General features: G+C 39.4%; 1 protein-coding gene across 3 annotated transcripts in view; it reads right to left on the bottom strand.

Annotated features, from left to right (window-relative positions):
- LOC130179482 (netrin-G1-like) overlaps positions 1–25,179 on the bottom strand; it is a 63,384-nt gene continuing 38,205 nt past the window's right edge. For 2 of the 3 annotated variants that reach the window (XM_056392488.1, XM_056392487.1), the window contains exons 4-7: positions 14,826–14,998; positions 11,178–11,204; positions 9,811–9,855; positions 1–2,846 (exon numbers count right to left, since the gene is read on the bottom strand). In XM_056392488.1, the coding sequence (XP_056248463.1) occupies positions 2,608–2,846; positions 9,811–9,855; positions 11,178–11,204; positions 14,826–14,998 (484 nt within the window). In that variant the 3' untranslated portion in view covers positions 1–2,607. The remainder of the gene's footprint in view (positions 2,847–9,810; positions 9,856–11,177; positions 11,205–14,825; positions 14,999–25,179) is intronic. The other variant, XM_056392489.1, reaches the window with a different exon arrangement.

The following is a 25,179-nucleotide window of genomic DNA, read 5'->3' as shown; positions in this document are numbered from 1 at the left end:
TACATATTAATATTATATTATATTGATGGTTACATTATAATATGCCAAAAGATGAAAATGAAACATGAAAATAAAGAAACAGTATTGCAGTGTAGCGCTAGCCTAACCCGGTTTAGCTGATTTGCTTTTATACTTATTAGCTATGTACTCGGACAAGCAAGACAGAGGTCACAAGCTTTATTGGTGGTATTTTTAAACAGTATGTTTCACTCTACACATTACAAGACAGAAGAATGACTATGGTCTGTTTTTGGTGAACCTAACTATTGTGGGTTGCTGGCGCATAGACTTCCCCCCACACAATCGAGAGCCACTAAACGTTGCCCTAAACTGTGATAGCATCCCGGACTGGGTTTACTCAGTAGCGAGTGGAAATTCTACAGTGAATGTGTTATTGTGAACTGAGCTTAAGTACGAAATGTTCCTTGGCTTTGAAAGTAATGCTTAGTTATAATAAGCGAATTAGATGGACACTGAATTCCTCAGACTTGTTCAGTGCTTTTGGTTTTTGATTCATAAACACAACTTCAACGTGAAATCCATAGCTTGACAGTGCTGCTGTACCCAGTTATGATCGCTAAGTTTCATTAGACAATTACCATTTGGTGGAGAAGCTTAATGAATGGAAGTTTTCAAGGATTTAGTGATGTTGTTGATTTATTTTCTAATTGAAATTAATTGACAACCATATTTGTGTTTTTGTGTTTTCTCCAGCAGATTTATGTTGACCATGAGCTTTTGTTTTTTTCTTCCAAAAATGTATTATTTTCTGAATAACTAACATCCATTCCTGTCCAATTATCATGCACAGTGTATTAACCCGTTTCAAATACCTCCTCTCAGTTTCCAAAAGTTGCTTTGCAAGGCAATCGTCTCTCTCAAAAAAGCCATTCGCTACTTTTTTCATTGACAGTGTCGTTTAATGAGAGGCACTTACAGTAGACTCTAACACAATTAGGTGTTTCATGACAACCTCGGGAGGAAAATTAATCTCTCAAATGAAATTGGTCTCAGTGCTCAATATGTCACCCAGTGGGATGCGACTTCATTTCTATTCATTGACCCTCCATGAATTAAAGCTCATTTCCCGAATGTGTCGCTTCGCTGAGGCTCCCGCAGCAGGATGCAGGCTTTCAACCGTACCAGCTCAGAAAACCTTCCCCTCTTCCCATTTGATTCAGGGATTAGATCTGATTACAGATTTGAGCTGGACAACCTCTGCGACAGCCGCGCAATCTCCTTTTTTTCCAAGTCTTCTTCTTGTTAAATTTACATAAAGCTGATGGGATTTTGGCTTGAGATTCTTCTGGTTTCTCCCACGTTTCATGAGCACAAGAAGGATGGTGTTACAGCACATTAGAAAAAAAAAAACAAACAACCTTAGTCATTGCACCAGGAAGTTATTTGTTGACTGATATATTGTTACCAGCAACTGTTGCTTCAGTGAGTTGGTCAAAGATTGGCATTGATAGCTTTCATAAATCTTTTGAAATGACATTCAGCTATTGTCATTGGCTTATACCTATCTACAAACAATACACTGTTTCACATGTTGTCTCAAATGTCATGTAACTACTTAATAAAATTTCTACTTTTCAACAACAAGACAAAGACATGTTTTTCTTTTTCCCTTTGGTGGAAGTGTATTGTGTAGGTGTGTATGTAAACATAGTTTTGACAGCAGCTCTCAAATGAAGAGAACCATGTGCCACACAAGCAAAGAAATAATACAACCAAACTCCTTACGCACTCATAGTCCACATCTAGGACAGGTCGGCAGCAATAGAAAACAAGTAATACATCTTTTTGTTTTGCGTAGTCATGAAAATATCTGTTTTTATACAAAAATTAAATACAGTTACAGTATGTTACAACTTTTTTTTCCCGTACAGGTGAGCTCAAGCATGACTACAAAGCCTCTGAGAAAGAAAAAAAAAGTACTAGATTGGTACTTGTCAAAGGGCTTGATAATAATACATGTGCAGCATTTGGCAAAACAACAGACACCCTTCAGCAAAGGAAAATCACCAGAGTCACCAAAGCACAGGAAGGAGACAGTGAGGACCGGGGGAAGGGACGAGTGAGGGAAGGGGAGAGAGGAGAGGAGAGAAGAAGAACAAGAAGAAGGTAACAAGTAAGGAAGGAGGCAGTGAGGCAAGATGTTCTAAGATGTCCCCGTCCACATTATTATTTTTTCATAACTTCAGATGATAACTTAGAAATCATGTGTCTAGTTTTGTACAGTTTGCTCTCAGAGTGTGGGGTAGCTCTATCTGAGTCTCCAGTCTGCCTTTTATGAAGTATCAGCCAATGACATAATCACAAAGTGAGGGCTCCAACCGTTTCCTCTGTGACATTATAGGACAGCAGTGACTTCACCAAGCCTTTCACAAATCCCTCTATCATTCAGTATAACAGATCAGTGCACAACCTGTTCGTAACTCTGTCACCCACCACTGTGGCCTTGGATATACAAAAGAGTTGCTTATATTGTATACTGAGCAAATTATCCATGCCCTTTGTCCTTCATGTCCTTAAGGTTGAGAATTCAGTCTCATCATGTGTGGTCTAAGGGTTTGGTTGAGGATGGGAGGCTGTTCAGGTCTCTCAGCAAAGGGAAACAATCAGCAGCGGGAGCACTACGAGGGTGAGGGCGAGCTGGCAGCCGATGGGGGGATGATGGAAGGAGGCCCGTCCAGACAATTGGTCATCACACTCCCCGGGGCCCTGGCAGCGAGCTCTCTCGCACAGGACGCCCGTGAAGCCAGGGGAACAATGGCACCGCTGATGGTGGTGGCACGTGCCACCGTTCTGACAGCGTTGCATCGCGTTGTCACACACTCGAGCTGCAGAGACAAAGCAAAGAGGGCAGGGGAGACAGGAGGGGGTGATTAATAGATCACTCAGTGATAGGGCGGCAGAGAACATCAACGGGCAGGTTCACAGGGCACAAGCTGCCTCTTCTTGTCCTGTCTGCATCGCTCTGTGTCCTTAGAGCACAGCTGACACATTAGGGAGGGTGAAGCCAAGGACTTTTGCGAACAAGTGCAGAGAGGAAGAGGAGACAAATAACCGGGACACATACTGTATGAATACCAACATGCAGCTCGCAGCCCGTGAAAACCCTTTCCATGAATGATTGTTTATGACAAAAGAAAACAGACAGACATTTTATGGATTTATGGATATTTTTAGGAGCACTGAAGGGACTTCAGAGCAAATAATCCTGGCAAAACAAAAGAGCAAACAAACCATGGCAGTGATGAGGTGAAATTAATGATTAGTGAATCAAAGGATGCCAGAGTATTATGAAACAGCCCCTCAGTGCAGGACAGTAGAATAAAATGCTGTTTCCCTCTGGCACAATGACACTCAAAGAACAGAAAGAGGAGAAGACATGGGACGGATACCTGGCTCCACCACACCGACGCTTTGATATTCAAATAAGCATTTCCAGGTAATTCAACAACTGCTGTTATTTTCTTCTCTGCGGTTAACATTATGACAAACAATAGAACTCTGTCAGAAGAAATGGATGTAATATCCAGGACTGCATTGTTCTGGTGTCCACTGAACATTTCTTTGTTTTGATATAGACTGATTAAGACTACATAAGCTAATATTCACATTTCCAGACAAAAACTCACGACTCAATTATCCCAGGAAGCCTCTCTGCTGGCAGAGGTGAAATCCTGGAAGAGGTAATATTTGCCAAGAGATTTCAGTGTAATTGGATATCTCTCCCTGCATAAATAGTAATCACATTCTTGGTTTTCAGTAATGTGGCTCATGCATCAGAATAAACTCAACAAATAATCATCGCTGCTGCCAAAACTGATTAAAAACGCGTTGGTATTACATTTAACTTCATAATATTCCCACCCACTTCACACAGACACCACTGAAGCTTTAAATGGAAATTCCACCAGGGTTTTCTATCATCATTTTGGGATTTTCAATAATTTAGTTTCGTACTGTAATTAACTCTTTTGGTGGATCCGCTTTCCACGCCTCTTTACTTTTTGACCAGCCTGAGAAGATTTGGTGTGATAGCTTTGTTGTGTTCAACTATTCTTATGTGTTTATGGAAAGATCAATAATGATAGTACTTAAAATATAGATAAAATATCACAATCATTCAAACTCCTCACTTAAAATGCAGCTGTGGCTGTGGCTGTGTGGCATGATAGATTTCTCCCTGTATGATTGTTGAACACTGGTGCAAAATAATGAGACTGGCAAGAAGCCACTTCTCTTTGATTCAGAGACTGACATCGAAACCTGACATTTACCACTGATGTTTAAGATAGATTAAAAATTTTCTGCCACGAAACTTCCTTGAATCGATGCAGGGAATATGATATTGTGATGTTTATATTTAGCTGAAACACACACACACACACACACACACACACACACACACACACACACCACACACACACACACACACACAAACGCACACAGACACTCACACAACAGACTCTGATATGCAAATTATATCATGAATAAGCTGTTTGTTTACATCCTTTTTCCTTTAAAGGGCAAATCAATACCAAACAAGAAAAATAATTATGGTGCAGATGTATTTGAGCATAAGGAACAGATTTTTGGTAATTTTCATAATGAGAGGCAGTATTGCAGATGTAAAAGGGGTTGGATTAGAATGACTATTATTATTGGATGTTTAAGAAGCTGGTATCAGCCGTTACTGAAAAAGTCAACTCCTATCATTCCCTCCCTGCCATGATCACTGTACTGTACTGATATTTTGAGGGTTTGCAGAAAAGCACAACATTTTGTGTACATGTTTTTGATGTACAGTAAGAATGTAATACTTAAAATGAATATTTTATATAATAAATAATAATATTTTCATCATAAAATGGATTATGAAGTGAACCTCTACAACTACCCTCAGCACTATGGAGCATTATCGCATCTTTCAGCTCTTCGCTTTAGTTTTGTGACTGTTTGTTTCACTTTTGACGGTCTCATGGTGTTATTTTCAGCAACAGCAGGAGGCAGCAGCAGGAAAACTTTAAAAACCCACTTTACACTACCTGCTCAGCACCAAACAGGAGACAGACAAAATTAGCAACTAGCTGGTGAATGCAGTGCAGCATTCGGCTGCTCAGGAGATATTAGAGACTAAAAACAAGCTAGAAGGAGAGGGAACGTTGCACTTTGCCAGGTGGCCAGACACACGACTACAAATAAATGCTAATGTTGCTCCATAACTGTTGGATGTGTAAATAAACAACTGTTTACCATATCAGCTTAAAGGAACTATTTTAAAGTTTTGCTACTGCTACATAGCCAGCGTTAGCAGTAACAGCTGTTTCCTTACTCATCTTGGCAAGAGTTTCAGCGTTTACAAGATAAGAGGTTATAATACGCCCAATGGGCAGTGGGCAAGGCAAGTTCTTCAGAGCAGACAAGACACTACATTGACTCGGTATCGGAAAGTGACAAGACACACCAACTGGGCCGGGGCTAGATGGTTAGCATATTGACATCAGTACAAGAAAAGAAGTGATAGAAATTGATGCAAAACAAGAGGGTTGTTTTCCACTGCTTGGAGAGTAAAGGAATGAAGTTTGATGCTGAACTTACAACGTTTCAACTAGACCTGTAAGTAAACAGCTGTTGATGCTAATGTTGGCCATGTAGCAAAAGCAAAACTTACAAATAGCTCCTCCTCTTAATCTTCTTAAGCTTGTTTCTGCTGCTCCCTAAAAAAACGGTGATTGCACGATTTAACTAGAAGAGTACTCAGCCAGCACAGACCTTCTTTGTCAAACAACACACCAGACTTCATAGAAATTTTTTTTTAATTCACAACAAATTATCCAGATCTGTCCCAGAATTTGATGGATTCATCCCTGGCCCATGCCCCATCCCGCCATCAAATTTGGTGCAAATCGGCTAAGTACTTTTTGCATAATCCTGCTGACAAATAAACAAAGGGGTCTCTGACTTTTGGACCCCACTTAAGCCCAGCTGAAATGTCTCAGCTGTCTCATACCCAACAAAATGTCCACTTTACCAGTGGAAAAGTGTCTGTACTGAAACTTTTTGTTCATGTAAACAGACTCTTGAATCACTGCTGCTCTGTCCTCAGTGGGTTCAAACATTAATGGCCTCCTGGCTACACCCCAAAAAAATCAGGTTTTTCTTATTTTACAGCTAATGGAAAACACCTGCGCTGTGTGTTTTGGTAATCATTTCCATGGGATCAACTGAGTCTCCATTGTCTAGTCTACGCATTAAATTTGTGCCTGTGGCTGAGGGATAATCTGTGTCCTCCAGCAGACCCTCAGGACCACTGTCTTTCTAAAAGCATCTGTAGCCCAATTAGTTTGCTTATGCAGAGGCTTAAGCCTGGGGTGTCTTAGTGGAGCCACACAGTCTGCTGCCATGGCAAAATACAGTGTAAAATAAATCAATTATTCTCTGTCACTCAGAAAAACTCTCACATAGGGATTGGGCATGTGAGACATAATAAAAAGTTTATCAATTGGTATCGTTAATTGCTATCTTTTATGGATGAAGTGAACATGTCTGTAAAACTTTGTGATGTATGCTCTATAATATTATGCATTTATACTTCAAATACTTGCAATTATCAGCATAGCTAATTTAAATGTATACCTTTTCATCTAATTACAACGGTAAAATATAAAATTTCATTATTATCAGATATACAGTTTATGGAGTCATAAAGACTGTCTGATAATTTAGTATTGCACTTCCATAAAATTGATTGAGGACTTACCATGGATGGATCTGAAAACTAATCATCAAAATTAAAACTACAGAGCCTGAAGTATCCTTACATTTGGTGCTAAATATAGGTCAAGCCACCAAAACGCTGGATACTACATTTCCCATAATGCAAATAATGCTATTAGTGTATTTTGTTTGACACTCCTTGTGAAAAATACCCATGTTTTTTTTTTTAAATCGATGTCTCCAGTTTGTAACAAAGGCTTTCTGCTAAAAATATAAATGACCTTGATGACATCATTAGGGGTTATTATTCCAGACTTTGGAAGAGGTCCCTGCAGAGACACAGAAAACATTATACAACTGTTTTGCAGGCTGAATAGTACACTGAACTAAGCTTGTCGGTGGGATGTCCCTTTAGTAATATATAATAACAAAATACAAGATCATGCATATCATCATATTTTGAATGATTTTCCACACACAACTTCATCTTATATTGGGATGTCAACAACCTTGCCCCTGTAGGACATCAAAGACTGTAGAAATTGTGCTGGCTGCATGTGAGAACACAGCAATTCGAGTCCTGGCTAAGCAGTAGCTTACTCTCTCTGAAACATATGTGCACCTCACACCTCTGTCAGATGTGTGACATTTAGCAGTATAACTGTTATGACAGATCCATCCCTGGGCCTTGGTGTTGCACGAAGCAACATGGAGAAAATTCACCACAGCAACAGTATAACAGTGATAGACAGTGAAGACAAAGAACTGAATTAAATTTCACTGCTGCTTGTGTGACTTGAAGTGTGATGCAATTGTTTTTTTTTAACCTTTGTTTTTTAAAAACTTAATTTTGTCTTGAAATACTGTACCACAACAATTATTGTGTCAGTTTCATGTTTCTGGAATATTGGATATACTGCTCCTTCTATTGTGACTTTTGTAGAGGATCTAACAGTCTGTTTATGTCCTAAACATACTCAGGCAGTTCTCTAATCCTCTCATCTCAGATGAGAGGATGTCCTCACATACTCTGATGTCTCTTGATGTCCTCAGATACTCTGCAACAGAAGTCTCTGAGATACAGAAAATCCCAGCGTGATAACAAGCTGAAAGTCACAAATCGATGTCCTGTACTATAGCTCCTGTCTCTCCTTTTTGTGGAAGATCTGGATTTTATGAGGTGGATAAAAGAGCCTATCGAATGTCCAATTTTTTTTAAATATGTCTGTTCATATTTACAGATCTCATATTACCTAAATCACTCATTTGTTTTGCAGTCACAAAGTATCTTTTAGAATTTAATACTTTTTACAGGAAAGACCATACAGTGACAGCAGTACCTTCATTTAATTACAAACAGGGAAAAAAAAATCATGTTTATAGTGATTTATTTCATATTTTTAAAGGGCCTTTATAACTATAGATTCACCAGTGCAATTAAGTATAAATGGAGACAGTTTTCAGATACAGGATCTGCTAATTATATGCTCTGAGACAGAATAGTGTTGCTTCAATTACATTGGATCAATACCTTTTGCCATGATGTCAGGGTAAACTGAAACCTGCATTCAGCAATGCCTCCTGTTATCATATTAACATGAAGGCTTCATCATTAGTCATGACTCGAAGCTCTGAAGTTCAGTATAAATTGTCAGCTGCATAGTAGCACTTGACAGTGGCAGGGAATATGTTTGCATCTAAAGATGGAAAGTGTAGGATTTTTCTTTTTATTCACGAACAACCCCTGTGTTCCGAACTGCTCGTCAACTCAGAATTGGAAGATTAAATGTTAAATTAATGTTAGCTTAGCACAACGACTTGAAAAACGGAAACTGTTTAGTGTGCCTCTCCAGAGTTCCAACACCAATTAAGATTACTAATCAACACGCTGAAGCTTGATGGTTCAATCTGTATATGAACAAATACGAAAACAAGTTGCGGTTTTACTGGGTTGTATGTGTTGTGTGTTTTTGGCAGGGCACAATAACTTCCTGGAGTTTCTGCTAAAAAGGTATTTCACAAAATATCTCACTTTTCTTTTAAACTGCTAGTTTTTAAGATAATTTCAATATACTTTCAATTTATCGTTATTGGTGTGCACACAGGTTTACTTAAATTTTACATGTTACTGCCAGAGGCAACTGATTACTTTTTTCTCCACTGTCACAAATCAAGAGGTGTCACAAGGTGGTTTTGTTTGCATTTACCAGCAGTCATATTTACAATGAGACCGTGTCCAGGTTGAGATTTTCAAAGATTGTTATTCAGCCATGGTACTAAAGTGGAAACAAAGAGTTGATTAGTTGTGGTTGATAGACAGAAAATTAATTTGCAAACACTCCAAACATTATCTGCTTCCAGAGCTACTTTTCTCTGTTTCATATTTTCCTTTTCTCTGTTGCATTTTTCCTCCAAAGACGACTGGTATAGGTTAGATTGATCAGTACCTGGTTTCTTTTCACCTCTGACTGCAGCAAACATTGGATTATTTTCATCGATGCATCCCGTCTCCAGCTTTATGTGTCCGGGAAAGAGAGGGAAACGCCTTCCCTTGATCGTGGAAAACCCTGAAAGTCCTATTTTTTGCGACTTAACACTCACTACACAGGATATCTGGGCCTGAGGATTAGCTGGAGATAGCTGGAGATCAATCTACATAACCCCCCCCTGGAGCCTCTTCTCTCCTTCCCTCTCCTTCTCCTCTTTCCTTTTTTCCTTGTGAACATGGCAGAAAGGGTGTACCCCCAGAGAGCATTCTGGGTAATTAAAAAGAGGGCATGATCAAAGAGGTTAGGAGGCTGTGGACTCAGTGATCACGAGGCATGTGGTCCGTTCCCTACAGTGTTCTCACAACAAAAGAGCTACCTTGTAAGGACCAGCGTGTGTTTGTGTGCATGCAGGATGAAAGCATCTGGGCTTTGGGAAAACAACCTACCGCATAGGCCAATTTGAATATTCTACATTACACCCCCCACCCCCACCCCCACCCCCACACCCCCAAACTGCCAATCAATAAGCAATCAATTCTTTCTTTGTGTTGTTAATGTCATGCTGAAGTTACAAAGCCTATAAGCCTACCTTGGTTACGATTTGCAACACCAAGAGATGAGGCATTTGCTCGATCTGTGTAAAAATGGGAAAGGTTATATATTACACTGAGTAGTCATATAATTCATGCTGTTATGTTGTTAAAGCACAGGGACAGCATGCATAGATGCTTGTTTTTTTTTGTGTTGTTTTTTCTTTACAATAATCGGTTTGTTATCTGAGCTGATTTGCCTCAGAATTATTGAAAACATTCGGACAGTGTTTGGAGCACTGAATGGGTTAATGTAGAATAGTGTGCATGCAGCTTAAATAAGTGATTTTTCCACAAGACAAAGGCAGAGACATGTACATGTAGTAGCTGCTTTTGTTATCCCATATGAGAAGTCACCTTCAGGCATCAGCATGCGTGGGGATGCATGGTGGGAACCACATCTTCATAAAAGATTTTTTTTCTTTTTTTCCTCTGGCTTAGGGCAAATATCTGTCTGTGCGCTTAGAGCAAATATTCTAGTGTGGAAGGGAGAAATCATTCTCAGGAGTGCCTGCTGATACACTGGCCCAAACATAAAGGACTTATGAACATGATGTACGTTATGAACTAGCAAGTCATTTAACCTTAAACCATGCTAGTGTTTTAGGAAGTTTTAGTTCATGTACATCAATACTCAAAGTAACTGCTGGCCATTTTGCAAACCATGCTGCACAGTTTTTTCTCCCCTAAGATAATGGATGGTTGGAAGGTTTCCCACCTCTGCATTCATTACTTTACAATATGAAAATCAAAAAGCCTCTTAAGACCTGCGTGTGGTGTGTAATACAACATAGAATTTTCATAGTTCAATCATATTAAATTACCTGCCCCTTGATTTTAATACTGTATGGAAATGATGGAAATCAGCTTATGGTTTCTATTTATTTCCTAGAAACGGACGTCAATAACATTTCCAAAAATATGAAACAGTACCACATGGCTTGTAAAACTGTTAGCAGGAATGTGAAGTATATATGAATTGTCATAATTGGCTAAAACTTGAAAAATTTGGTATAATTCTTTATAGTTGTAATTTGTTTCTCAAAGCTGGATAGACATTTGGTCTTGTCTCAAGAATATTCTAGGAACAATTGTCACTATTAAAAATGCACTGGAGAAAGGTTTTTTCACACGATGCACTGGTTCACTTCCATTCATAAAAACTGGATTTTAAGATGTAATTCTACATTAATTATTTGTTAGGATTCATTTTTTTCACACACTGTGTAAAACATACCGATGAACGATAATGGTAATGTCAGGCACAATTTCTCACAGCAACACCATCAGTCAAACAGGAGTTAGTCATCACTGAGGGAGGAAACCATTCATCAGCATGCCAATTTAAAAAGCGTGATCAACTTACGCACTGGTCCGTGATTGCTGGGAATACCTGCAGAAAGAGCAAAGACACAATGTTTCATTAAAGTGTGGACCTATTTCATTTTACTCCGAAAACTTCAGTCGTGAAATTACAAGAGAAAGCATCTTTGTTTGTAGCTTTTTTTCATTGGATAATTAAAGCCAACCAACACTTATCCAATTGGTCTCTGCTGTGTCCACTGATTAGCAGCAGCCATGGCTTCCCAGAGAACCTGACAAATGCATGGTCCAACACCCGCCTTCCTCTGATGATAATAACAGGTCTGCCAGTGATGAAATGTCAACAGAATCAAAACTCCAAATATGGACAAAGTCTTTTTTTTTTTTTTTTTAATCAGCGTTTTCACTGTTTGGAATAAACATTTTGTCAACACTTCGTTTTCTTTATCTGCTATTGGCTTCTCTTCAAAGGTAGATTATAGTGATTTTCCTGTATCGTCCTTGAAACATTGAATCTCTGTGTGAAATGAGTCAAACAGAATCTGCAAATAATTTAGTGTTCATTGTAATCGTCTTAGTTAGTGGGATTTCCAGTAGAAAACAGTGATAAAGTAACAAAAATATGTTAAAACCTTTACATATGGTTGTCCTAACACTCACCTGTGTGTTGATTAAAGACAGCATGCTTGAAGAAAAATGAATATGCATATTTTCAGGAAGTGAACTAGGTCTTTTTCTGTGGCCTGGAGCTGACTGATGCAGCCTTTGTCTGAACCACATATGTTATCAGTATCTGGCTGTGGATCCACCATCTTTGTACCATGTTAATGTCATCAGCAGGCAAATCCTACCCCACTATTAGTGCAATTTCTGATCCTTTTCATGAGCTTTATCGCTTTGTCCTTCTGTGATTATGTTTCTGTGGGCCTTTCATATTGTTTGCACCCCATTCATCACTTCATTACCAGTTTGGGGGGCTGTCACAGCAACTGTTGGCAAGAGTGCAACACTGCAGCAGCAGGAAAAGCACAGATTTTTAAGCTCCAATTTGCAAGAAACCAAGCAAGCTACAATTCTCAACCAATAGCTGTTCTGTGTGAGAAATGGAGGGCAAACAATATTGCCCTTTGAAGCCAAAACACATTCTTCAGTCTGATCAAACTCGCAGCCCTAACCCCTCTTAACCTGTGAACCTGCTTTGGAACACAAGATGAGTTGTGTTCCCTGCAAAGTGGACTGTCAACATAATTCTCCAAGTGATTCCTCTTCTGCTCTGCCGGCAACTTACAGATTTTTATTACACACCTCCTTTTTTTTTAAGGGAAGCTTGGATTTGAATCACTCTCACTCACTCTCTGCTGCCAACAGCTTTGGCCCATAGAAACACCGGGCTCCATTTTGGGCTCTAATTTATTAGACGAAGGGTCACGTATGTCCATATATCTACATGTGAAGGGATTTGAATATGTAATAGACCTTGCCCTCTTTTTACCTATGAGATAAATGACTTTCATGATTAAAGAGGAAGACTTGATGACAGATGAAAGCTATTAAACCATAATTACATTTTGCACGTTCAGCATATTTGTCTTGATACGAGGGGCTGTATGTTTAATATCCTCATAGGAAATATGAGCTTCACATAATGGATAAAGGCATGTTACAAGGCCCGGGCTTTACTTATGAGAGAAATAAGAATAATTCAAGACAAAAATTGTGTTCATTCAACACCTGGGGGACCAATATCCTTACGTCACTTCCATGTGCAACATTATTGCATTTTATGCCACTGCCAAACAAGTGCTAATATTGCTTTTGATATGGCTAGACCTTGGTTTCATCGGTTCAGTGCAGATGCGGCCAAGTGTTGGATTTTTTAATAACGGCCTGTCAATCTGACATTGAGCACCACATTACATGGGGACTCATAACACAGGAGAGGTGCAAGGGTAAATCCAGCAATATCTCCTTAGAGTTCGCAAACGTTCCCACAAACAAACCCCCACCCACAATTGAAATGCATTGCATGAGCGCAGCGGCAGACACACGCTGTTATGTGCACATACATGCACAGACCGCCACAGACTCATGAGACGCATACTCATGCCAATCCTCCAATTCATCATCGAACAAACAGCCCAAAGAAAAGCAAGAAAAGGCACTGTTACTGCACAGATTTACTCACACCAAACCAGTGGATCAATAGCAATATCATATCTCTGTATAAATCTAATCAGAGCACCACGTCTGAGAATTCAAGTCAGCCAATCAAACTGAGCATCTGAAAAACCTGCTGTCAGTCCCAGCAGACTGCTGCCATGAGAGTTCCTGACTGCAAGGCTGAATCAGTGAGAAAGGAGGACCAGAGGGCTAGATCTTCCACCATCTGGCCTCGCCTGGCCGTCCACCACCACATCCCTGAGTGGCTGTATTAGATTTATTGAGGCAATGAGCCCCCTGCCTCAGGCATGGGATTTGATAAATGTGACTCAACTCCCGTCCAAGATTATAATGGGGATAATGCAAAAGAGCACCTTCTGCCTCAGAGATAGCATGCGAACAGGCAGAAAAATATCCAGCATTAGTGCACACTTGTCATGGAATTGAAGAAGGAATGTTATGTTCAGTGTTAAAGTATCAGAAGGGATTGTGTTCACGTTACTTTATCACTGAATGAGCAGAGATCCTTGTAGCTAAATAACAAAACAGGTAATTTGACCTTTTTGTTCCTTTTACTCAATATGTGACTGGAAAGGGTTTTTTTCTAAAATTCCAATCTTATTGTCAAGAATGTGTTAAGATGAAGTAGCTAAAACAACTTGAAGGTTCACTCTTGACCTGATGAAAAAAAAAAAAAAACATTTCTCAACACAAGGTCCAACATTATTATTCCCAAAGCGTTCAATGAAAATCAATACTTAGGTCATGTGATGACAGCTAGCAACTACATGACAGCTGAGCAACTCCATTCACTGAGGAAGGTCTGGAGATGACATTGAAAGCTTTGGAAACAACAAGAAGGTTTGGACTTGGTGCCTGAGAAGTGTTTCTCTAGCTACTTGGTTAAAGTAAAAAAAAAAAAAAGATTCTGGTTTTGGTTAAAATGTTGGCATGAATTTGCACCTAATTGAGTTTTTCCAATTAACTGCAGCCACATTGCATTTGAAAATGTTGCTTTGTGTTTGTCTGAATACACAGTAGGAGACTTTGTGACAGCTGAACTTCACTTCCCCCTCTGCTCCTGAGAGAGGATGGCATTATTTGCATGATTGCAAGAGGTAGCCTCACGTGACAACTGCAACATTGTTCATTCTGAGAGCCAATTGCGAGGCTTCTTACACAGCGGGACGATTGTTAAGTCCGCCACTCAAAAGGAAGCACTCCTTGGCTATATGGTTATATTTAGCAGTCTGGCTCCACCAAACCACAGACTGTGCTCAGAGCTGCATTTGGGAAAGATGCAGCCCAGAGCCAGAGAGCTGATGAGAGGTGCAATAATCCCTTAAGGGCAAACAAAACTAAAATAAATAATTAAAGAAATGGTGTTTCAGCCTTTGTCAGATACCAGTGACTGCTGTGATCAGATGGGAAATACAGCGGTGTGTTGCTACCAGCATCAACACTATCGCTTGTACATTAGCTGCATGTCCAGTCTATATCTACTGAACAGTAGAAATACTGACATACTTACAAATATTTGCAGTTCCTTTGGGGATGGGGAGGTAGGAGCCCACACTCCAGGCTCTTCCGTGGTAGTGCCTCTTACAGCGGCTGCAGTCTGGCCCTGTAGTGTTGTGTTCGCACTCACAGCCCAGCTTCCCCTTGTCAAACACACAGCTGTTGGCATGCAGGTTGCACTTGCACCTGAGACAGAAAGATAACAACAAAAGACGGAGACATGAATAGGCATCATTCTGCACCCATTGAATCAATACCTTCTGGAGGGATTACACAAAGTCTGCCCTTGCTGCGACGTTTATTTGAGCCTTTCAAATTTTTTTGTCTGGGGTAAATTGAAATCCTGGTGGGTTATCTGTCTTGGATTGCGCCTCCACAAAGATTCATTAGGCTCTCCTTTAAAAAAACAAGGCTTCATTTGTCGCTGCCCCTGTGGAGAGAACAGCGATGAGAACAAGGTCACTTTTGCCACTCCGTGAGCTAAATGAATGGCACTCTGTAAGATTTGCTAATTGAGCACAAAGCAGGGATCTGATAGAGAGATGATAGCACAAAGGGAAGCAGCGTAGCCTGAGAATTCTCTTTTTTCTCTTTCTTCAAAGTTACTTTGTTATCTGGCAAGGGAGCCTTCAGGCAGGAAACCCTACCGGTCGGCGGAGCTGGTTTATTAGACAGAACTGTGGCAGAGTTGACAGATGCTCCTGACAGGAGAGGAGAGAAAGCCTGACGGCTGTCAACACTCCACCGAACCCACCCCCCGTTTGACCACATGGAACAAACGTGCTTGTATTTCCAAGCCTTTGGAAAAAGAACAAATTGGTTGCAGTTTGAGTCAGACTTGTGTGGGTCTAACAACCTGAAGGAGCAGAGAGTCAACTGCATGCTCGTAGAATTTGTTTACTCCCAGAGAAGAGCTCGATCAGAGGAAGAACAGGCTATGTTTGGTGTCACATGAGATATTACAGTTTCATATTCCAGTTGTATTCCAAATATAATTCTCCATATTTGATTTTAATCCTAAGAGGGTAAAAGGTTACAATCAGTGACCTCAGCTTCTTGGGAGGTTGGGGGGATTGATAAAGAACCAGTTGGGGTGGGAGCCATGAAGAGGAGCTGACACAGAAGACCTCCCCCGGGGTTTGAGTGGCTCACAGTTTCACATCATGCCTATGTTTGTTTTTACAAAGTGCTTCAGAGGGAAGATTTCTCCTATTTGAGACAGTGGAGCTGGGTATCTGCCTACAATCACCAGTGAACATGAGACAGAGAAATGACAGCAGCAGTCAGAAATACATCCGTTCTAATTGACTTCCTGGCCTTACGGTGACATCTCACATTAATGATAGATAACTGCGGGAAACAAGGGAAACTATACCTCATTCTGCATAGCTAATAAGCAGCTGTAGAAAGTCACCGAATAAGGTCTAAACTATTGTTGGTGTCTGGTAACATCACTATGTGAGTAGCACTTTATTTTAATCCTCCTATTTAGCAGTTATAAACACTGTACACACAATTACTAAATGTTTATAAGGGTTACTGTAGGGTATTGTAAAAAAGTCTTTTGAAAAAGTGCTCAGCTAAAAATGAGAGAATAAATAAATGGATATGAATAGAAACACATGCACATATAAACATGAATATTTAAATAAATGGCACAAATACATACAGGTACAGATCCTTTCTGCTGTAACTTTAGGGTTCAAAATAGTCAATGTGTAACAATTAGATTAATACAAGATATATATTGGCTTATAACAATTTTTGAGTGAAATAAAGCATTTAATTCCTGTTCAAACACATAAAGATTTTTTTAAGCTGTTTATAAATGTATTTAAAACTACTAAAGACATATGATCACACTGTACATTATTCCAAATATCTATGTTGTCTTATCAATCATTTATTAATCATTATTTCCACAGTAGTTATGATTGTGTCAAGTAAAGATTGTTAATAAATACATTTGCATACAGTAGAAATGTAGATTATACTTTTTTACAGCTATGTAACAGTGTGTTATAAACATTTAAATGTATGGTAGAGATAAGAAGAGAGAAAGATTAGAAATCTTTAATAGGGGATTTAAAAAAGTTATGATCCAAAAGGCAAAATCAGTTTACTGGAAATGTAAGTAAAAATCCATATTCGTGAAGGGACATTGTGAGCAATATGTTACGAGAAATATCTTTGATTTGAGGTGCTCACTTGGTAACAAAAGCACCTTAAATAGCACAAGAGATAGTAACACCAAAACCAGTGTATAACTGCTGCCCATGCATCTTAGAAATTATAAGTTTGGATTTTGACTATTTTCAGAAACTCAAAGTTAATAAAACTCAATATAACCTGAGGGGATCATAGAGGAATTCACATGAACCTTTGATGATCATGTAAACCTTTAGGTTCATACCAGAAAAGAGTAATCGTCATTTGCAAATCCATGGGTTTTCCTCAGCAGCAGAAATATTAAAGTTGAAAAGAACTCCCAAAGTCTATTTATAAAGGAAAATCAACATCTTTCCTCAGGTTGAATGCTGTCTGACAATATTAGCAGCCACATCACAGCAAGTAAATGCCGGTGCCTCTTACCACACATTCCCCATAGTCTTTAACTTTTTAATCAATTAAAGTCCCTGCTCCATAAAATTAATGACTGGGTGTAGCTCTTCTGCCATGCAGACAACAGCAGCTCCCTGAAGTCAAGAGCGATGAGATTTGACCTTCCACTTAATTAAAAACCAGCAAAATCTGGATCATCGGGCCCAACCGGTGTGGGTAGCACGCCGATAGAGTAGAGGATGTGGGCTCAGGGGAGCTCTGGGATGTGATGCTTTTGCCGCTGGCATTGTCATATTGAAATCAGAGAGTTTCTCTGTCCCTGGCTTTGGTCACAAGAGGAAAGAGATCCCCTATATGTCCAGCCTTTTGAACTGGCACCATTACAAAGACACATTTCATAAAGTTTTAATGACCTTTTATCCCGTGTTCAGCCCGATAGCAATTGGTATTATCCATTATCCAAACAAGTGACCCTCCCCTAGGAGACACTAGAAATCATCTGGCTTCTCTGTCCTTCCCATCAACTGCACTCCTTCAGCTGGGGGTAAAAATGCTCTTAGAGACGATGAAATCAATGCTGTGGTGGTCTACATGTAAATGTGTATTTCTGTGCAAGAATAGCAATATCTATTTCCAGACAAAATGAATCAATTATACTGAATAATCCATCAAACATGTTTTTCAGTTTCTATGGGGACTGCTCCTTTGATATTAAGTAGTTTTAATAAAAAGCCATTAATCTGAAACTGAGATAAAAAATTTAACTGAGGTCCCTTTTACACTGGTCAGAGAACCCATTAACACCCACTAACATCTGGCTTTTTTCTGCTGTGGGAAAGGGTTACTCACTCCCGGGTCAACTGACTCTGCAGTAGTCACAGGTATTTATCCACTCCAGCTCTGTTCTACAGTGACGAGAACATGACACCCAGGTGAACAAGCTAATTTTTGTGTAACAATAAAGCTTAAAGTTTGGTCAATATTGACATGCTACACATCGGTAGCTCAGATAGATTTTCCACGATTAAACTGTTCAGTTCATTTGACAGAAACCATGAGTAAAAAAGTTAATTCAGATTTACCGGCATTGTAAACCAGCAAGACTGTGAAACAGTGGTTACTCTCTACTTTTGAAGCAACTGTGAAGTCCGAATATCTGTCTATTCCTCAATTATTTATATTCCTTTAGTCCGTAAGGGTCCACTGATCCAAAAAATCTAAGGGTTTTCATGAAAGTGTTCCAAGTTGTGAATATTGTCATTTGAAATCCATTGCTGACTTTTGGGCAACTTCTTCTTCACTTCTTTCAACATGAAAGATAATTTTTCAAGTTCTGGCTTGGGGTCCTTTGGGTATCCTTGTTTTTGTTCTGTCACTTTGCCAACTGTGCTGTAAATGTGCTGTCTGACTGACTGACTGAAGTCAATGATCTAGCTTAAACCCCTGGACAGGGTAAACCTGTGTGATAGCTCTGGCCTTGAGCCTCAAAGGCCTAGGGAAATGATTATTGGTCCCACCCACTATAAATCAGAATACAATTGGTTAATTCACCTGCTACTTTCTAAACAAACACATGCAGCTGTGGAGGCTTCAGGCCTTCTGTCCCAGTTATGAAGTCCCAACCAATGTGAGTGAGCCAGCTATTCCTTTCTCTGGCTAGGCAACAGAAGATAAAATCTGATTGGATAACTGTTCAGTAACCCCTTTATTTCTGAAGCACACTTGATAGAAAATGAGTCTAAAATTTGAATTAGAAGAGAATAATTACTAAATAAAAGAGATTTAAAACCCTGAGATGTTTGGCCTTCTCTGAAGGCATAGAACGCCCTGAGGGTTCCTAGCTGGTTGAATTTTATAAATGAAATTTTCTAATACTGTGTGTCACATACACACATCTCAAAACCTGAGCAGATGAAGCCAAAAGTATCTTAAATCCCATTTTAGATAGGTAAGAAAATATACATGTTTTTTTTCTTTTGCAATTCGAATGGACCGACCCTTTAACCTTAAACAGGGCGACATTAATGCGTCATCCAATTATGAGTATTATCATGCCCTCCTTAAAAAAAGACATTATAAAGTACTGTATTTAATATTTGCCTCACCTCGTTTGTAAAGTGATACAGATACTGGTTTTGATTCTGACTATGTTTTGGCCTGCGAATGTGAACGCCACAACTGCAACAATGAACGAATCTCTGCAATGAAGGAAGATGAGTTGGGGGTCTAGTTTATGTTGGTATTCTGGGGTAGACAGCCGCAATGCCCTGTGTCTTCTCCTCTAGCTGCTGCTGAACCTTGGCTTCTCTTGGCTGCTTGGCACTGTGTTGACAGCCTCACTGTGTCTAACACAGCTTTTCTTCCTTGTGACAGCTCCTGGCATCTCTGATTCAAGACAAGAGAGGTCCACAGAACTTGTTAAATAAGAACCTCAAAGTAGAGGAGCCTGAACTGACAAGTAAGGGAAACTTTCATTTGGGGGAAACTTTAATTTGCTAATTTGCAAGTTCAACCTTACAGCGACTTTCAAGAAAAAAAAATCACCAATTCAATTAAGTGCAAGTCTTGCTTAAGATAAATGACTGTAAATCTATAAATAAATTTTCACAGTGTTATAATCTTTGACACTGCAAAACTTATACCCACGAGGTAATTGTGGAACAATAAAGAGTGTGATATAACAATTTGTGGCAATTTCCCTTTCAGACAAATTCACAGCCAATAAATTACAGTGATCTTGATATCAAGCACTATTAATGTTTGAATAGTGAGAAATGATGGTTATGAAGGTCATAATGAGTCTAACAGTCAAAAGAGCAGATAATGAATGTAATAGAATTAAAGTTATGAAAATGAGATGTCCTGTTAACTGGGGCCATTCAGTAGAAAAATCATTATTGGAAAATTTGCATGAAAATAGTAAGGAGACATTTTAAATTCAAACCTGTTTATTTTAGCCACTATCTCCCTTCAGCTTTTGTTAAATACCTTGCAAGTCCGCCCACAGGTGTTTACACTGATTTGCCTTAATTAAAAACTCTCAAGATGGTGTGGGCGTGTAAAGACTGGGCTTGACTGACGTGTCACTTACTCTCCAGTTGTAAGGTTGAACAAATCACATTGTTTTTGTTTGTATAGGCTGTTTTCATGGATAATATTTCAATATGCCACAGGTATTAATAATAAAATTCATGATGGCTGAATTCCATTTAGCTGCTTTAGTTTCAGGGTCCTAGCCTTGTGCATGCTGACTCACTGTCAAACTAAATGCATTGCTGTCCACCTGTTTTTATGACACTGTCCTCCTATAAACAATGACCCCTGTAGGTTGTTTGTGCAGTTTATTATGACCCATAGTTTTATTGTTAAGCAAGCAGTCGTGTGAGGCAAAGCCTCAAAATGATATGTTTACATTAAAGTGACAAAGCCCTCTAGTGGGTGCAGTAAGTATGAAAGGTTCAATGAAGGAAATCAGGTGACGTTAAAGGTTCTCACTACACTTTATATAGTGAAAATTTCCATTTAGGAGAGACTGCTGTTCTTTTCCATTTCCAACTGATATTCAACATTGTTTCTTTTAACCATGTTCGTTCCATAACCTTAACCACATCTTTATTATTGTAACCATGATGATGAACATCCTCTAATGTTAACAAAGAACTTATTCTAAGCCAAACCATGATCTTTCCCCAAACCTAACCAACCTTTTTTTTGTTGCTAAACCTAACCAAACCATTACTATAGCATGGTCACATCAGAAGAACATAAGAAGAAAAATGGTGGCCAGCGAAAACATCACATCTGTGTGGACCAATGTGGAGACTTTAATGTTCCTCCAGTTAATACATGAAACAGACATTTTTCACACACAGGCTGAAGCACTGTTTGAGGTTTCACTGGTGCTCTTTGCAGTGGTTTAACAGCACATGACTGCACAATCATCTAGATGAACCAACTCCTAATATTTGCATAACGATAGTAGATGGAAATGTGCATTAATTCACATTTTCTTTTGATGATTTTCTGTAAATTCAGTTAAAAAAAAGCATTATATTTGGATAGAAACCCATCAGCTGTCATGGCTTACAGAATATAGAATATAATATAGAATAATAATATAGAACTGAGCCTTGTTAATGCATTACCAACAAGTGTTTTTTCTACTATTACCAATCAAAATATCTGCTGTGAAAATATCTATTTGTTCAATGAGTTTGGTGGCCTTCCATAATTAACCAGTTTAATTTTGCCCAACTTCAACTCAACCAGACTAAATAATTAGAATAACTGAAAACACCTGTGTGGGTGAACATACATGTGCGGCCCATTGGGATTAAAGAAGAAGAAGAATGTAAGTACTTATAGCCTCTGCTGTTACTACAGGGCTAATGTTAGATGAAAAGTTGTTTTGACATCTTGGTTATAAATAATCATTCATTGATTTTAGTGACTATATTTCAATGCAGCAAATGTAGTCCCTGATACGCTGCCGAAACAATGGGTGTATGTTACCGAGATGTCGCCTAAAACGTTTGCTATTCACAGAATTTTAATCCAGTCTCAGAACCAAATGCCTCAATTGCTTTTGACCTGCAAATCACCACACCGGCACTTATGAGGTCGGCACTCTATTTTCTGCTCCTCTGCTCATTTTTTGCTTCTATAAATCTGCTGATGCTATATGTGCCTGGTGTGTCACATTAGCTCCCATGGTTCAGCCTCTTGAATTGTTTTTCCCTTTGTGGAGGCAACGATGTGATTGACCTAATTGTTTGCACCTGTGACAGGGTATAAATGCTGAAACTCCCACAGGGCCAGGCCACGTACTGATGAAGGGGCTGGCTGCGAAACTGTTTGTCTGTGAATTGTTCTGTTACTGTGAAGATAAGGAAAATACAGATAGCAACTTGTACAAAATAGTTTCTGAAATGGAAATGCAACTTCTCCATGGACCATTGCAAAATGGAAGGCTCCCTTTCTTTCTTTTTCTTCCATTAGAGATTTGACCCGTGACCGCTGTTCTGAATGATAAGACTGACTGAGAAAACCAGTCTCCCTCAGCCCTATACCTCACCTGTTCCTCACACAACTTGGCCATGGTCAGAAGCTGTAATGTGCCTCCATGCTGAATAAATACATACTGAGGTTTCCTGAAACTTTCCTTGACAAGACACTCGGAGAGGCTCACATATCCTGACCAGTGATAGCTCTGACAGATATGGAGAGATCAAGGCTGTTGAGGGAAACTTTGGCCTTGCTGAAATTTTTAGATGAATGTCAATGTGTTATCTGGCCAAACCAGAGTAACCTGCCAACAACCGTGCAGGAGAGGCTGTCTGATTCTTTGACATGAAGGGATCAGGACATTGGTCCCGCTTTCTGTCCCTTTCTGTATTACCCTTCAGTCAGTGTGTAAGACAGTGTGGTGGTGTGTGTGTGTGTGTGTGTGGTGGTGTGTTTTTTTTTGTTTTGTTTTGTTTTTCTTTTTAAGTGATGCATTGTAGAGACTTTCATGGTGATAATAACTTGGTCAAGAAAAATCCCTCCCTGGTATACCAAAATTTCCCAAAAATAAGAAAACAATGAACTTAATTGGTTTTTGGAGCCAAAGAAGAATGATTGATTAAGATCCGTGGTTGGCTTGATTCCCTTAAATTTTGAACACCACAAACCAAGCCAGAAATCTAGGTGTAGTACACTCCCATCTAGAATTAATTACAAAATAGGCCTACCATCACCATAAGAATATATCAAGAATGAAAGCATGTATGTGTTGGCAGGATTTAGAAAGTTAGAAACTCAACAGAATTGATCACATCAGTCCAGTTCTTAGGCCTTTTTGTGTTGACCTGCTGTGTCTCAGACTTATATAGATTGTTACAGCAGTGACTGCTTTACTAAACATGGAGGAGCAGCATTCAGTTTTTATGTACCACATATCTGGAACAAAATTTAAACTTGCATACTTTCATAAATCAGGGGTTAAAACTTTTTTAAATCCTTGGCTTTTATTTATTCTGAGTTTGGACTGTTCATTCATATCTTGTATTTTGCACTGTAATTTATATTCTCCTGTTTAATCAGGAAACAAGACTTTTACTTTAACAGTGTGGAAACTACTTTTGAGATCATGATGTTGTTTTCTTGTAGAAATGTAGTAATCTTGGAGTTTACAATACAAAAGCACAAGAGAGTGTGTGTGTGTGTGTGTGTGTGTGTGTGTGTGTTTTGTTTTTGTCCCATAAAAATAAACTTGCCTGTCCTTGCCTTACCTTTTTGGAGTTTTCATGTGGGGGAAACATTCAGTGTTATGTGGTTCACTTAATATGTTTACTCTTTTGGGGAAGAAAAAAAAAATATTCATGTATATCAAATTAATAATATAGCTTCATAATGTTATCTAAAAATAAAGATTTAATGCAGCTGAAGCCCTGCAAAGCCATACAATTAAAAAGGGATGTTCACTGTAATATGCAACCTGACTTGATGCAGGTAAACTCCAAAAGAAAACAAAGTTTCCTACTTCAACACCAGTCATTTGAGCAGGGACAAAGCAAATCGAGCTCATATAATGAGTTTGACAACCCTTCTTTACATCGTCTCGGTTTATATTTCAGCTGCGTTGAACTTTTCCATGAGGAGAGGGGAGAGTCACAGAGTCACCTCATTACACCAGGCTGTGTCACCGTGAAATTGAAGAGTCCGATTAGGCTTGTTTTCGTCGCTCTGTGCTGTGGCCAATTTTGTCATTCTTCGGGGTGTAATGTAATACATCTCAAGCAAATTGTTTGCGTCCCCTATCGAAATATAAAGCAGCCCCGCCAGGGCTCCCCAAATTGTTGGAGAAATATTAGGAATGGATCACAAGTTAATTCCCCCTGCTCCAATTTTCTGCAGAAGCGAAATGAAATTTGAATTTGCGTGGCTTGGACCACTGCCACTGAAGGCCTGTGATTTGTTTCAATGACAGGGCCTATTATTGAGGTTGTGCATTGATGTAGGCATACAGTATGGTAATGTCTGCCCCCCTCGTCCCACCTCAACCCTCATGGTGGAGGGCCGTCTCATTCATGTGATGTAAGCCGCTGAGACAAGGAGGAAGCTGTGAAGAAATCGGCAATGGAAGGACATATTAATATGGAAATTAGAGGCGGTGTGTGCGTGTGTGAAAGCACAGAGACATTCAAGTGTTGCTTACTGCAAGCACTCATGTACAGTATGAAGGGTGAATGTACAAATAAAAAATTGTGTTCACAAAGGTATTAACACTTTAATGAGGAGAAAACATCCTTTGCCACTGTATCACTCAGGTGAGGCCACACATGCATATAAACGTATCCACCATTTGAACACAAAGCCACAACCACCTCTGTTCCACAGCTAGTAAAGCTTTATTGTGCAATAGGTGTGGCAAAAAGGACGTGTTGATGATTTTACTATTCATGGCTGCTGCCCCTCCAGAGAGGGCTTATGTTGATGTGCTTTCTCTGGCACCCATATATTATTTACAAAGAGAGCCTGGGCCATAATGAGCACTAATTAAACGCCGGAGACTGGGAGATGACTGGCAGAAAACATCGCAGCATGTGACAGACATCTGGTGGAAGATAAGTGAGCAGGCGTTGGCAGAGCCAGAGAGAACCTTACCGTGGTAGCACAGTAACGCTGGGGGTCGTGTGAACCTGCACTTGAACCTGACTTTCAAACTCTGTCAATCAAGCTGGCTACAGCTGTCATGGTTCACAGGGCACGGGCTTGGTGGATTGGAAGCGTGTGTGTGTGTGTGTGTGTGTGTGTGTGTGTGT

This window comes from Seriola aureovittata, chromosome 12, assembly GCF_021018895.1.
Source record: "Seriola aureovittata isolate HTS-2021-v1 ecotype China chromosome 12, ASM2101889v1, whole genome shotgun sequence".
Lineage (NCBI taxonomy): Eukaryota > Metazoa > Chordata > Actinopteri > Carangiformes > Carangidae > Seriola > Seriola aureovittata.
This window is presented reverse-complemented; position numbering and strand designations above follow the sequence as displayed.